This window comes from Ahaetulla prasina, chromosome 2 (genome assembly GCF_028640845.1).
Source record: "Ahaetulla prasina isolate Xishuangbanna chromosome 2, ASM2864084v1, whole genome shotgun sequence".
Lineage (NCBI taxonomy): Eukaryota > Metazoa > Chordata > Lepidosauria > Squamata > Colubridae > Ahaetulla > Ahaetulla prasina.
In genome coordinates this window covers 89,896,225-89,909,895 of record NC_080540.1, presented here as the reverse complement: position 1 = coordinate 89,909,895, position 13,671 = coordinate 89,896,225, and the positions used below count along the sequence as shown (strand labels likewise).

The following is a 13,671-nucleotide window of genomic DNA, read 5'->3' as shown; positions in this document are numbered from 1 at the left end:
CTTAGGACTGCTGAAAGGATTGTGTGGTAGACAGGGGATAGATAGTGTTGTATCCCTTCCCCGCTGTTGAAAGAAGACCGTTTACTTTTAATATAGATGGCCACTCTTCAAAAGGTCATTATTTTGAAGACAGGGAAGTCCACATTCTGGACAGAGAGACCACTAGTTTGAAAGAGGGGTCAAAGAGGTCATTTTACCAACCTAAACTCCCCCCTAAAAAGAAAGAATACTCCCCACAGAGTCAACAGATTTGTTTGATACGGAGCTGCCACAGGAAGGAAAAATCACCCCATCTCACGCAGAGAAATCAAGTTCCAGCAGATGCTCCATTGTTCATAAACTCTCCTTGTTGCTATTCCTTCTTTACTATAATCTCATGCATCCCCTTTTATAGATACAATAAAAACAGTCAGTTTTATTTTTCTGTTGTTTTGTAATTGTTTCCCCCTGTTTCCCTCAAAATAAGACATCCCCTGATAACAAGCCCAATCAGGCTTTTGAGCGCATGGCAATAAGGCCAAGCACTTATTTCAAATATAAGACTGGGTCTTATTTTTGGGGAAACATGGTATTCAAATTAAGGTAAAGGTAAAGGTTCTCTTGCACTTATGTGCTTGTCATTCCCAACTCTAGGGTGTGATGTTCATCTCCATTTCAATGCCGAAGAACCAGCACTGGTTCATGGTTCATCTCCATGGTCATGTGGCCAGCATGACTAAATGCCAAAGGGGCATGGAATACTGTTACTTTCCCACCAAAGTGGTTCCTACTTTTCTACTTGCATTTTTACGTGCTTTCAAACTGCTAGGTTGGCAGAAGCTGGGACAAGTAATGGGAATTCACCCCGTTATGTGGCACTAGGGATTCGAACTGCTGAACTGTCGACTTTTCGACTGACAAGCTCAGCGTCTTAGCCACTGGGCCACCACATCTCTTAATTTACTCATATTGTAGACCTTTAAATCGGCATTTGTTCTACAGAAGCTGCTGAGAGACTTTCCTGATGAAGGTGGCATATGTTAAATAAATACAGAAGGCCCAGCTTTCTTCATGACAAGCTCACAATATGAAATAGTCTGAGAGGAACATTAATCTGGAATAAGAGTCTATGATTTCCCAATCTTGTTGAATTGCAGCTTTCAGTATCTCTCTACATTGTTCATGTTTGCTACAACTGACTGAAACTGGCTTTGAACAGCAGTTCAGAATCATGGTTTATCAGTCCCAATTACCCAAGTGTTGATGTCAACATAGTCTCAACCCTACTCCAATGTATTAATTGCAATATTAGATTGATATTTAGATTTCCAATGCATAAATAAAGCAAGTGAGAAAACATTATTTTAAAAAAAAATAAGGCGAGAGAGAGAAGAAGAATATGAAAGGGAGGATCACTTACATCATAGGCTCCAGCTTTGATCTGCTGATATAATCGGTGTTGATCCTCATCCCAGAAAGGAGGATAGCCAACCAGTAGAATATACAGAATAACTCCTGTGTGGTCAGAGGGAACATTGTTACATAAGTTAGTGGAAAGGAATTGATTGACACAGGGGATCTTAATTGGCCTACGCAGTGAACAAGACAAAAAAAAAATGAGATGAGTCAAGAGCTAAACATCTTCCTGTATTTCCAACATCATCCCGATGTTGTATAAAATTGTTACTTCTTAACTGAAATGCCAAGGATTCAGGGATAAGTGTGAACTCTTTGCAGTTCAGCCTGAATCATCAGTATCATAATTTGCCTGAAAACAAGACCCGCAATTCCTCATGAAAATTTGTAAAAATATCTCTAGCATTTTTTTTCATTTTTCCCTTAATTAGAATGCTTTATTCGCCTAATGTGATTGGACACACAAGGAATTTGTCTCTGGTACATAAGCTCTCAGTGTACATTGCAAGCAACAAGTGATAAATTGTGATCATAATCATAAAATACAATCATAATCAATCATAAGATACAAACTCAGTAAATAATCAAACAGCATAAATCATAATAGGATACTAAATAAAGGCAATCAACATAAATCATGAGATATAAACAACAAAATTATAGTTCATAAGAAGCTAAGGAAATAGATAGTAAGAAAGATGAAAGATGAGGAGGATAATCAACCTGTCATTTAAAAAAAAATCTGCAGCATGAAAGCACTTAAACATTTTTATTATGAATGTTGTTTTAAAAAGGTGTTAAATTTCAAACAGGATGACTTTTATTCCTAACATCTATCAGAATGAGAGGAAAATAACAAGGAACAATTCTCTGTTTACTAAGATTTATTGGGAATAAGGTTGCAGTAAAAACACCAGATTTCTGGCAAATAAGTTTGCTCTCAGATGTGGAACCTATTTATAGGCAATCCAAACCACTAGATTCTGGCTTCCTTCCTTGCTTCCTTTCAGCGTAACAGGAAGGAGGGCAATCCAGTCTGCCCTTATAATTTGTTTACATAATGGCTACATTAGGAATCTGAGTATTTCCTCAACTAAGTTGTTTTGCTCCGCTATGGAAATAGGACTGCTGGAATAAATGATTTGATTTTAACAAGGATTTATTACAATAAGTCAATCCTAGGAATCAGGAATAGTCACTCCCTGTGCTGGAGAAAACAAGCCTTAATGGCCTAGTGAAGCATTAATAATGGTCTTCATCCAATATTTTAAAAGGGATCTGTGGGAGATCCAGAAAATTACAGCTCAGGGAGTTTAACATGTTCCAGGCAAATTGGAAGAAACTATAATCAAACCAAAAACAAACTAAGCCCACAGAGGGATAAGGCTTGCTGAAGGAAAACCAGCATAGATTCTGAAGAGGGGAATCTGTCTCATGAATCATTTAGAGCTGTGATGGTGAACCTATGGCACACGTCCCACAGGAGGCACCCAGCGCCCTCTCTGTGGGTACGTGAGCCGTTGTCTCAGTTCAGCTCCGCCCTGCATGTGCACGCACCTCCCGCTGGCCAGCTGTTTGTCGGGTCTCTGCTGTGCATGCATGGGGGCGAGGTGCAGACGGGCCCCCCGCATGCGCATTGCATTTTGGGGTTTGGGTGCACTCATATGCTTACGCTTTGGGCACTCGGTCCAGAAAAGATTAGCCATCACTGATTTAGAGTCTTCAGGCCATGGATGGTGAGATCCTGTCAATATTGTATACCTAGATTTTCACAAAGCCTTGACAACATTCCTCATAAAAAGTTCCTGAGTATCTTTATCCCTTATGGGATTAGATGATCTATCCTAGTATTTTTTATTACTGCTGAGAAACCAAAGCGTAGGAACATGTGGCCGTTGTTTTCAATGGAGAGTTCTTCAAGGATGAGTGTTCAGACCAAGGCGTTTTATCTCGTCCATAAATTATTTTCATTTAGAAAATAATGCTCAGTTGGAGAAGGTTGCATATATCATCAAACTATTCTGATGCATGTTGGAGAGCAAAAACTCTTAATGCTGTACTTAAACTAACATCTGCACTGTCTATAACTAACCAGAGGTCCTTACTTAACGATGATAATTGGAACCAGGATTTCTGTCATTAAGCAACGCAATCCTAAAGTGCAACATCACAGCCAGCTGTGTGAGTGTGGTCAGGCAGGAGGGTGCTATGGCCTGCCTCTGTGGGCACGCCTGTGTTATGGAATATGGGCAGGGATGTGCTGTGGATGGGTGCATGATGCAGAATAAGCGAAAAAAGGACTGGGAATAACAACTCAAAGGAGGGACTTGCATGCTCATATTTTTCTCATAGGATTTCATTTTAACCTGTTACTTAGGTTAATGGTGATATGGAATCTAGCTTTCCCAAATTAATGCCCTCCAATCTATCAAATTTCAAATGCTTATTCCCTCCACCCCCCCCGAACCAAAGTGATCTTTGTACACATAGGGGAAGGCATTCCATGAAATATTTCCATAAATAGCCAATCCCATGGATAAGCTACAAATGGGGGGAAAAAAACTGGTAGTAGATCCCATGGGACCCTTTTTCTATCCCTAAGTCAGGGGGTCCCAACTCCCAGTGCGTGAACCCGCATGTTCCACAGCATGCCAGAAACAGGGTTGCCCAAACAAATGCAGCCCCATCCACGGGATGCAGGCAGCACATGAAATCATGCCTTAGATCTACAGAAAAACCTCTCTCTAGGAAACCAATCCCTAATGCCCAAAAGTTTGGGGGCTGCTGCCCTAAGTTACTGTCTTCAGCATCCTTTGAAATACAGTCTCACTTACCACATGCCCAAAGGTCAACAGCTTTGCCATATGGATCCTTCCGGAGTACTTCAGGAGAAAGGTAACCTGGAGTGCCTGCAAAACCTGTTAATTGTCAAAAATAGACAGCTAATTACACTATTTGCCCCCAGGAGAATCAACAACTTTTCATTTAGAACAATTCTCGGTCCTGGGATTTCTTATTACATGACAAATATTAAGAGCTGAAATGGCAGGGATAATTGTCATCTCCCGAGCCTCATGTTCTATTATGACGTACGTACTATGGGAGCTGTTCTTCTAACTTCTACTCTATTTGGATCCGGGTTTACTGCTCCCACTACTCCCAAATGCTTCCCAAACAACCCAATTTTTCTCTCCCCTAAAGCTGAGACTGCAAGCAATCTATTTGCCCACTGGAGGGAACTCCTCCTCCTGGTTTTGAGTTCACTCTATAAAGTCTGGTACTGGGGATGCTGGATTGATTGCTTCCTATCTCTTGCTCGGTGACACATGAAAAATGACAAAGTTTTGTTAGCCTGCAAACAAAAACAGCAGGCAGGTCTTGGTCTTGTCTTCCTTTGCCTTTTCCCCCTCTGGAATGGGAGGATATTTATTGCTTCAGGGCCTTTGGCAGTGGAGCAATGACTTCATTCTTGATTTTCACAGCTGCAAGTCTCATAGATTTGAAGAGGATCACTAATCATCCTCCAATGTGTTTTGAGGGATTGTGAAGGACAGGCAACGGCCAGCTGAAAGCGCCTTGCATCCCATTGCTGGCCCAGCCAGACGAGCGCTATCAGATCAAACCGATGACAGCTCTGTGAAGTCCCAAAGCAATAATCTTTTCCAGCCTTGTTATTCAAGATCCTTCTGGGACTTTTTTTGGTTGCAGAAGCATGTGCTGCACTAGTTTATTTGCAAAATGTATTTATGGCTTAGAAATTATAAAGGTATTCCCTTAACAGCCTGTGTCTACAGCTCAAAGATACAAAAGTAACAGACATCAGGATGACCTAATCAGCTTGCAGTTATTATGACTTAATTAAACCCCAGCTGGTACTCCAGATTTATATCTGTCTGTATTTAAATACATACTTTCTCCCAACTGGAGTGGTAGCTGGCTTTAATATTATATAATATTATACACATACAGACACAGAAAGAAATGTCTGAATAAATGTCACTGGGGAAGACTAATATGACCACAGTGAAGATATTAGTTTCTATGGTCCCTTTAAATTAAGGCACTTTACTTAGTATAAATTAGGGGTCTCCAACCTTGGCAATTTAAGACTTGTGGACTTCAACTCCCAGAATTCCTCAGCCAGCAAAGGAATTCTGGGTGAGGAATTCTGGGAGTTGAAGTCCACAAGTCTTAAAGTTGCCAAGGTTGGAGACCCCTGGTCTAAATCAGGGTAGTTGACTTTTTTTCAAAACAGAAACTCCATTGAAGTAATTAGTTTTAGAATACAGACTATTTCAAGCAAAATGCGATTCTCATACATCCGACATGTTGTAAATAATCAGAGCTCTCTGAGATGTTTAATCCTTTAGCTTGACCTGGCAGAAGATGTTTCGGAATGACATGGCCAGAATAAAGTTTTAAACACAGCAGCTGACTGACCCTCTCAGAGCAGAGAATACTGATTTTTTTACACATATACAGTATACTTCAGTGTTGAAGCTGTTGGATTCTTCCTCCTCACTTTGTCAAATTGATAGGTACATGGTGGTTTGCTTGGTGGCATTGGGTGGCTGAGATATGGCTCTTCCCAGACTGGGAGGTATTGATTCCTGACTCGTTGGCTTCAGCCTTATACCAGTTTACTTTCTTTCTTTTTTAATATAATTTTATTGAAAGTTTTAACAAACAAGAATAAACATGGATACAAACTAAAATAGGGTAAGAAGGGGAAAAAACACAACCACCGGAGGAAAGTATTAATCTATCATTTATAGAAAAATACTAATTCACAGTAGCGCAGAATTAACATCCTGCTTCATTCTACTGAGAGAGAAAAATGTATTTTAGTCAACTACGCACATACACACGCAAAATGGAACCGCTCTAAGCCCAGTTTTCTTCTACTTACCAAACCAGGCTTGCTGTTCTCCTTCCACTTCAATAGCAAGACCAAAGTCAGCTAGTTTAACAGCAGCTCCCTTCAGTTTGGAGGCCAGCAAGAGGTTCTCTGGCTTTAAGAGAAAAAAAAAAAGAAGAGAAGGGAACAATAAAAGTGCAAAGAAAAAAGGTCCCACTTTTCTTTTGTGACTGAGATGCAAAAATTGTTATAAACAGAACACTAAACTTGGCACACTTTTGCATCTCTAAGAAGACAAATCTATATTTCTGGGAAATGTGGAGAGAGCAATAAATTTATTTTTAATAGGAAGGCTAATGAACAAAAACAATGCAAGAATGTTTTTAAAAGATGAAGAGAAGAGGCTGTGGATGAGAAACATCCACATGTATAGAAAGATTGATGGATGCAAAAAAAAGAGGTTGAACCGTGCCATACAATGTGTTAAGACAGAAAATGGAAGCAGCAAATGAGAGACAAGAAATTAAGATTAAAAGTGGCAGAGAAAATGCAGTATTTTAATGAATAAAAATTTTACAAAAAATTAAGCAAATGGAATTCAGAATACAAGTGAGGAATGCTTTGAGCTGAAACTGAAGTGAGAGAACATCGAAAGAAATACTGTAAAGGATTGTATGGGAATAATGATGATATGTCAGAAAAAACATTGAAGTGGATACTATTAACTTAGATTACTGCAATTTGCTCTACATGGGGCTGGTGGTGAGCTGACCCAGAAGCTACAGCAATCACAGACAGCGATTGCAAATTTACTGACCACCAATTCAATAGAACCACACCCACCTGGCAGAAGGTGCATTAGTTGCCAGTAAGCTTCCAAGCCCAATTCAAAGTGCTGGTTGTTAACTATAATGTATTTTAAGTCTTAAATCCTTCTTTCCTTTGGATCAGGGGTGTCAAACTCAAGGCCTGGTGGGTGCTTAGATTTGGCCCACAGGACCACCCTGGAAACAGCAACGGATCAGCCACAGTGCCTCTGCCAGCCCTCCTGAGCTCTGTTTTTGGCCATGACGGCCTCCTGCAATCTCTGCCCTCCAGAGCTCTATTTTCACTGGCAGAGTGCTCAGGACACCACAGGTATCCCCGACATGAGTGATATCAAACTGGCCATGCTCCCCCTGGCCACACCTCCCCGCCCCCGCCCCCGAGATCAAACGCAACCCTGATGTAGCCATCAATGAAATCAAGTTTGACACCTCTGCTTTGGATAATCTACTTCAGGGGGATTCTGCCTGCCTCATACAGTCTACTTGGAGAGACCACTATAGATTCCTGGCCCCTGAAGGTTGTTACTGAGAGGTCTATATCAGTGGTGGGTTTCAATTTTTTTTACTACCAGTTTTGTGGGTGTGGCTTGGTGGACATGGCTTGGTGGGCGTGGCAGGGGAAGGATACTGTAAAATCTCCATTCCCACCCCAGTCCAGGGGAAGGTTACTGCAAAATCGATCAGCTGGGACTTGGGAGACAGAGAATAGATGAGGGTGGGGCCAGTCAGAATTTTACTACCGGTTCTTTGAACCACTCAAAATTTCTGCTACTGGTTCTCCAGAACTGGTCTGAACCTGCTGAAATCCACCTCTGGTCTATACAATGTCTTTTTCACTAACAGCTTCCTCATTATGGAAAATGTTGCCCTCGTTAAGTCAGAACGGCCTCCACCTTTTTATGGGATGATGGCTAAAAACACTTAAATTTTCACAGAACCTTTAGAATGGCAAAATCCTTCAACAGTAGGCAATTGCATAAGGGTGTTTGTTTATTACCCACTGCAATCCAGAGATTCCTGGCAGTTTATGTAAAGTATAAAGCCAAATAAAATATAAATCTAATTATAAAACAATTGAAGAACTAAAACCACATAGAAAGGTATAAGTGATAAAAATAGAAAATGAAGATGGCTTGCTAAAATCAAGAGAAGACTGGAATCTGAAGCAGTTCCTCATTGTTTGATTGAATTGGTTGGGCTGTTACTGGTATGAATAAGTGGTCCTGCAGATATATCCAGGTGCCAGGCCATAACAGCTTAAATCACCAGTTTAAATTGCACATTAAGAAGAGCAGATTTTTATTTCATGGAGTACACTTTCACTCTAGGTTTTGTGAAGGAAGTTTAACCAGAGGAGTGCTTTTAAGTTCTTTCAATTTTACAATGTATAAATATTTTACCTTTAAATCCCGATGCACCACACCCATCTGATGACAATGCAAGACAGCTTCTAGGATCTGCTGAATACAATGGCTAGGAAGAAGAAACATTGTTTTATTTTTTTGTTTTATTTTATTTTGTCACAACAGTATACACAAGCATCAACATAAATCAGCAAAATATCATATAAGCATATATATGAGCAAAAGTATGTAATAACTGTATTAATTTAATATAATGAAAGGAAACATTAGGACAGGAACGGTAGGCATTTTTGTGCTCTTATGCACACCCCTTGTCACATTATGTCATATTCCTCGTTATGGGTAATGGCCCGAGATAATGTTTCTCAGTGGTCTCCATTTCATGCTTCACTCCTCCTCTCATTTTCCATCTTCCTATGTGCTTTTCTGCTGAGAGCCAAGCAGAACAAGCTTTCATTACAATTTTAGCTTATTTAACAAAGAGAAATCTGACTGTGTAATGAAAACCCACCAGGGAATCTTTAGAGTTACTAAGGATCCTTTCTGTGAGAAACAAGCATAAAGAACTTAGCGGTTTCTTTATGAGGTGATAGCAAAAACAACCTTCTTGCATAAATGATGATTTTTAGATAACATGACCATCCCAACAGGGCTACCATTACTGGGCTGCAAAATTCCAGATAACAGTGAGATAGGAGGCCCCGCTATTTGGCATCATCTAGTGCTCATTAATATTTGGCAGATCTGATATGGTAGCCATAAGAACCATTTTATTGGTAGATCTCACCAGGGTTGCTAGATGGCATCATGCAGGAAACATAAAGACACAGGTGGCAGAACAGACAGAGAAGCCACCTGTAAAATGAAATGACTTGATTCACAGATGCTAAAATGCAATTGGGTTCAAATTTCAAGCCTGCAGCAAATTTGTATGCATTGAGTTGGTATCTTTTACCTTCTGCGAGGCAATCTCATGGATTATCTTCTCTGCGTTAGATACAGAGCTCGTCTTGAATTTGCTTTACAAATTGGAGGAAAGATTTATCTCACAAAGGCCCAATATACCCACCTATGTCAGTATTACCTTGAATTTTAAATGATCAAATTTAAATTGGAAATTCAGATACAAATTAAGTGCCATAAAAATGAACTGAACTGAAAAGGAGATTCATTATTTGTGAGATTGAAAGGCATACATTATTCCTGATTATCTAAATCAAACGGAGCAGACTTTTGGCCTAGAGAATTTTCCTTTTTCAAGGGATGGCTGAAGACCACCGATCTCAGTTGCAATTCAGCATGTTATGTAAACCTGATCTATTTTGTAAAAATCATACTTTATAATGACTATGCTGTGTGAACTCATTTAATAAACCATAATACAGCACGATGTGTGATCCCCTTTATAATCTTGACCACAAATCATGCTAATTGCCTGCAACTATCTGAATCCCCATTAAGCTTTTGCCCACCTGTGATTAAAAACAATATTTTTTCTCCTGTTTCAGTGAAATCAAATCTTGGAGATATACAGCATCACAGACTGCTGCTATTCTGAAAAGAAAATAATTATAATAAAGCCCTAGTATACTAATGGTTGAAATGTAGTCCTAACCGAAGAAACAGGCAGACCTAACAGAGCAACGAGCTGAAAATAAATTTTATAAGTGAAAAAAGTAATGTTTTCACCAGTGGTGAAATCCAATTTTTTTTTACTACCGGTTCTGTGGGCGTGGCTTGGTGGGCCTGGTGTGGCTTGGTGGGCATGGCAGGAGAAGGATACTGCAAAATCTCCATTCCCACCCCACTCTGGGACCAGCCAGAGGTGGTATTTGCCAGTTCTCCAAACCACTCAAAATTTCCGCTACCAGTTCTCCGAACTGCTCAAAATTTCCGCTACTGGTTCTCCAGAATCTGTCAGAACCTGCTGGATTTCACCCCTGGTTTTCACCCTTCTGGCCTATCAATTTCAGATAGAAAATTTAGAAACCAGTTTTTCTAGACGAGTGTTTTTCAGCCAAAGCAACTTTAAAATGTGTGGACTTCAACTCCCAGAATTTCTCAGTCTGCCTGCTAGCAGGGGAATTCTGAAAGTTGAAGTCAACCAATCTTAAAATTGCCAAAGTTGGAAAACATTGTCTCAGAGGTACTTTGTTACCTTCCAGTACCTACCTGGCATCTGCTTCACTATAGTATTCTCTGGCAACAATATCTTCAAACAGCTCCCCTCCAGTTACACTGAAAAGTAAGGCAAGGAGAATCAGCTTCCATTGATTGACAATGCCAAATAATCACATGTACTATGGAAGGACCTTGACCCAAATTTAGGTAAGTATCAGACAGAAAGAGTTTAGTTGATGCAGGCTGAATTGTAGAGGATAGTGGGCTCACTCTGTGCTCATGATGACTCTGTCAATCTTAATCAATGACAGGTTTTATACAGTATGGTTATTCTGACCAAGATGCATGCTCATATATATTGGGGTTTGATTTTTTTTTTCAATTTAGTGATTGACTGTAGCAATGGTGAAATCCAATTTTTTTTACTACCGGTTCTGTGGGCATGGCTTGGCGAGCGGGGTGTGGCTTGGTAGGCGTGGCTTGGTGGGCGTGAAAGGGGAAGGATATTGCAAAATTTCCATTCCCACCCTGCTCTGGGGCCATCCAGAGGTGGTATTTGCCGGTTCTTCAAACTACTCAAAATTGCCGCTACCGGTACTCCGAACTGCTCAAAATTTCTGCTACCAGTTCTCTAGAACCTGTCAGAACCTGCTGGATTTCACCCCTGGACTGTAGGAAACAGCATGTTACCATTGTTTTGTTCACTGATATATACAGGTAGTCCTGGACTTAACAACTGTTCATTCAGTGTCTATTTAAAGTTACAACAGCTCTGAAAAAAGTGACTTATGATCATTTTTTACACTTACAACTGTTTCAGCATCCCCATGATCATGTGATCAAAATTCAGACGCTTGGTATCTGACTCATATTTATGATGGTTGCAGTTTCCCAGGGTCATGTGATCACCTTTCACAACCTTCAAGTAAATTCAATGGAGAAGCCAGATTCACTTAACAACCATGTTACTAACTTAAGAGCTACAATGATTCACTTAACAACTCTGGCAAGAAAGGTCCTAAAATGGGGCAAAACTCACTAAACCAATGTTTCACTTAGTAACAGAAATTTGGGGCCCAATTGTGTTCATAAATTGAGGACTACTTGTAATTCCATAATAAACTAGCAACTATGAAAGACAAATAAGTTTGAGAAAGCAGGATATTAATATATAAATACACACCTGAAGGATATTGTAACTAGCCATGTTCATGATAAGATAGGTTGTAAGAATAGGGGCCTTAAAAAAAAAGACTGCATATCATGCTAGATTAACAAGTCTGTTTTTTGCATATGCAAAACTATGATGAATGGCAAAACAGAAAGATTGTTGTTCAGAATAGCTTTACTTTCTAATCTGCCTGGATATTTTTTGAGGCCACCAAAATGAAGTTAAATAAGATTTTTAAAAAGTATGAGTTAAAACTAGATATTCCCTCAAGGGCAGGAGCTTTACTGGAAATCACTGAATATAATACATGTGTGGACCATTAAAGGTGAACGAATATTAATGGGATTTGCTGAATGCACTGAATAAAAGCACTGTGAAAAGTTAAAGCTTCGAAGAGTAATTACAGCTTGATATTATATTTGGATAAAGAATGGCAGATGCCCAATCAAGGGGGATGAGAGATTGGGGGCTAGGGTCAATCAATCAATCAATCAATTGACTAATTCAAAAAGATGAGAAATTTTGAGACAACAAATAAAAATTGTAATAAAACTAATGAGCCTTGGAGGTTGGACAGCCTTGATATAGGGTCTCCTGCTTGAGCAGGTGGTTGGACTAGAAGACCTCCAAGGTCCCTTCCAACTCTGTTATTCTGTTCTGTTAATGATAAAAACACGATCTCAATGTACTACATATTCTACCAATGTTAAAGCAAAATTTAGAGAAATAAAATTACATTGGTGTCACAAGAATAACTGTTAATAGAATGAATCCAGGTAGCCTACAAATATTAGATTATTAGATGTAACCAGTGATCTTTGCAGTCAGGACAATATAACAGAGCATGTGTGGGGGAGTGGATTCCCTGGGATATGGGAGAAAAATCTTCATTGCTGGAAAAGAAGAGGAATGTCTGCAGATTTTGAACTATTCTTCTTCAATGAACATCGTTTGAGGAAGGACTATAATCCTAATTCATAAATTTGTCACACATAACCTCATATTTCTTTTATGCATGAGTGAGATTTTCATCAAGTATATATTTTGTTTTGTTTTATTTGCATAGTGTCTTGGCCATTTATGGAGAGGGCAATTGCCTTTCAGCGTCACAAATTCTATACCCTGTTATCAGTGAGCAAATTATTAGGTTTTTCATTCCCTAAACCAGTTTTTCCCAACCCTGGCAACATGGTGCCCAAGCCACGGTGATGCAGTGGTTAGAATGCAGTATTGCAGGCAAACTCTACCCACAGACTGGAATTCGATCCTGATTGGCTCAAGGTTCCATCCTTTTGAGGACAGTAAAATGAGGAGCCAGATTGTTGGGAGGGATATGCAGCCCACTTAGAGAGGGCTATAAAGCACTATGGAGGGGTATATAAGTCTATGCACTATTGTATTAAGATATGCGACTTCAATTCCCAGAATTCCCCAGCCAGCATGAGCCTTAAATTTGCCATGTTTGAGAAACACTGCCACAAGCAGTTTACAAACTGGTCTGTTTCATTGTATCCTACCGTCCCTGTCCTAATGTCCCCTTTTATTTGTATCTATTTCGTGTATTCAAAATTATGTTTATACTTATATCTGTTATCTAATACATACTTGACAAAATAAATAAATAAATAAATAAATAAAAATCCTTGTAATCAGATTAAAAAATATCAAATAGTTTTTGAGTGAAGTTAGGAATTATTATGTATTAGTTTAAGAAAGAAGGGAATGGTGTGAAATGGAATATGTTTTATGTTATATTTTAGATTATGTTTGTTAGTTACAATACCCTGTATTCTGTTCTGGGAAGTCTCGGGGAAGGAGGCGGGAAGGGAAGACTATAAATTGATTGGTTGCCATTGTACAGGAATAATGGTAGAATTAAACAAGTTGGAATGGTGTAATGTCGGGACTGCTCGGCAAACACTCCCGAAGGGAAAA

At 39.4% G+C, this 13,671-nt stretch overlaps 1 protein-coding gene across 1 annotated transcript in view; it reads right to left on the bottom strand.

Annotated features, from left to right (window-relative positions):
- Positions 1 to 13,671, bottom strand: part of CAMK2A (calcium/calmodulin dependent protein kinase II alpha) — a 177,945-nt gene that overhangs the window by 43,337 nt on the left and 120,937 nt on the right. Inside the window, exons 5-9 of the mRNA XM_058169649.1 lie at positions 10,617 to 10,682; positions 8,481 to 8,553; positions 6,305 to 6,407; positions 4,230 to 4,313; positions 1,400 to 1,494 (exon numbers count right to left, since the gene is read on the bottom strand). Of these exons, the coding sequence (XP_058025632.1) occupies positions 1,400 to 1,494; positions 4,230 to 4,313; positions 6,305 to 6,407; positions 8,481 to 8,553; positions 10,617 to 10,682 (421 nt within the window). The remainder of the gene's footprint in view (positions 1 to 1,399; positions 1,495 to 4,229; positions 4,314 to 6,304; positions 6,408 to 8,480; positions 8,554 to 10,616; positions 10,683 to 13,671) is intronic.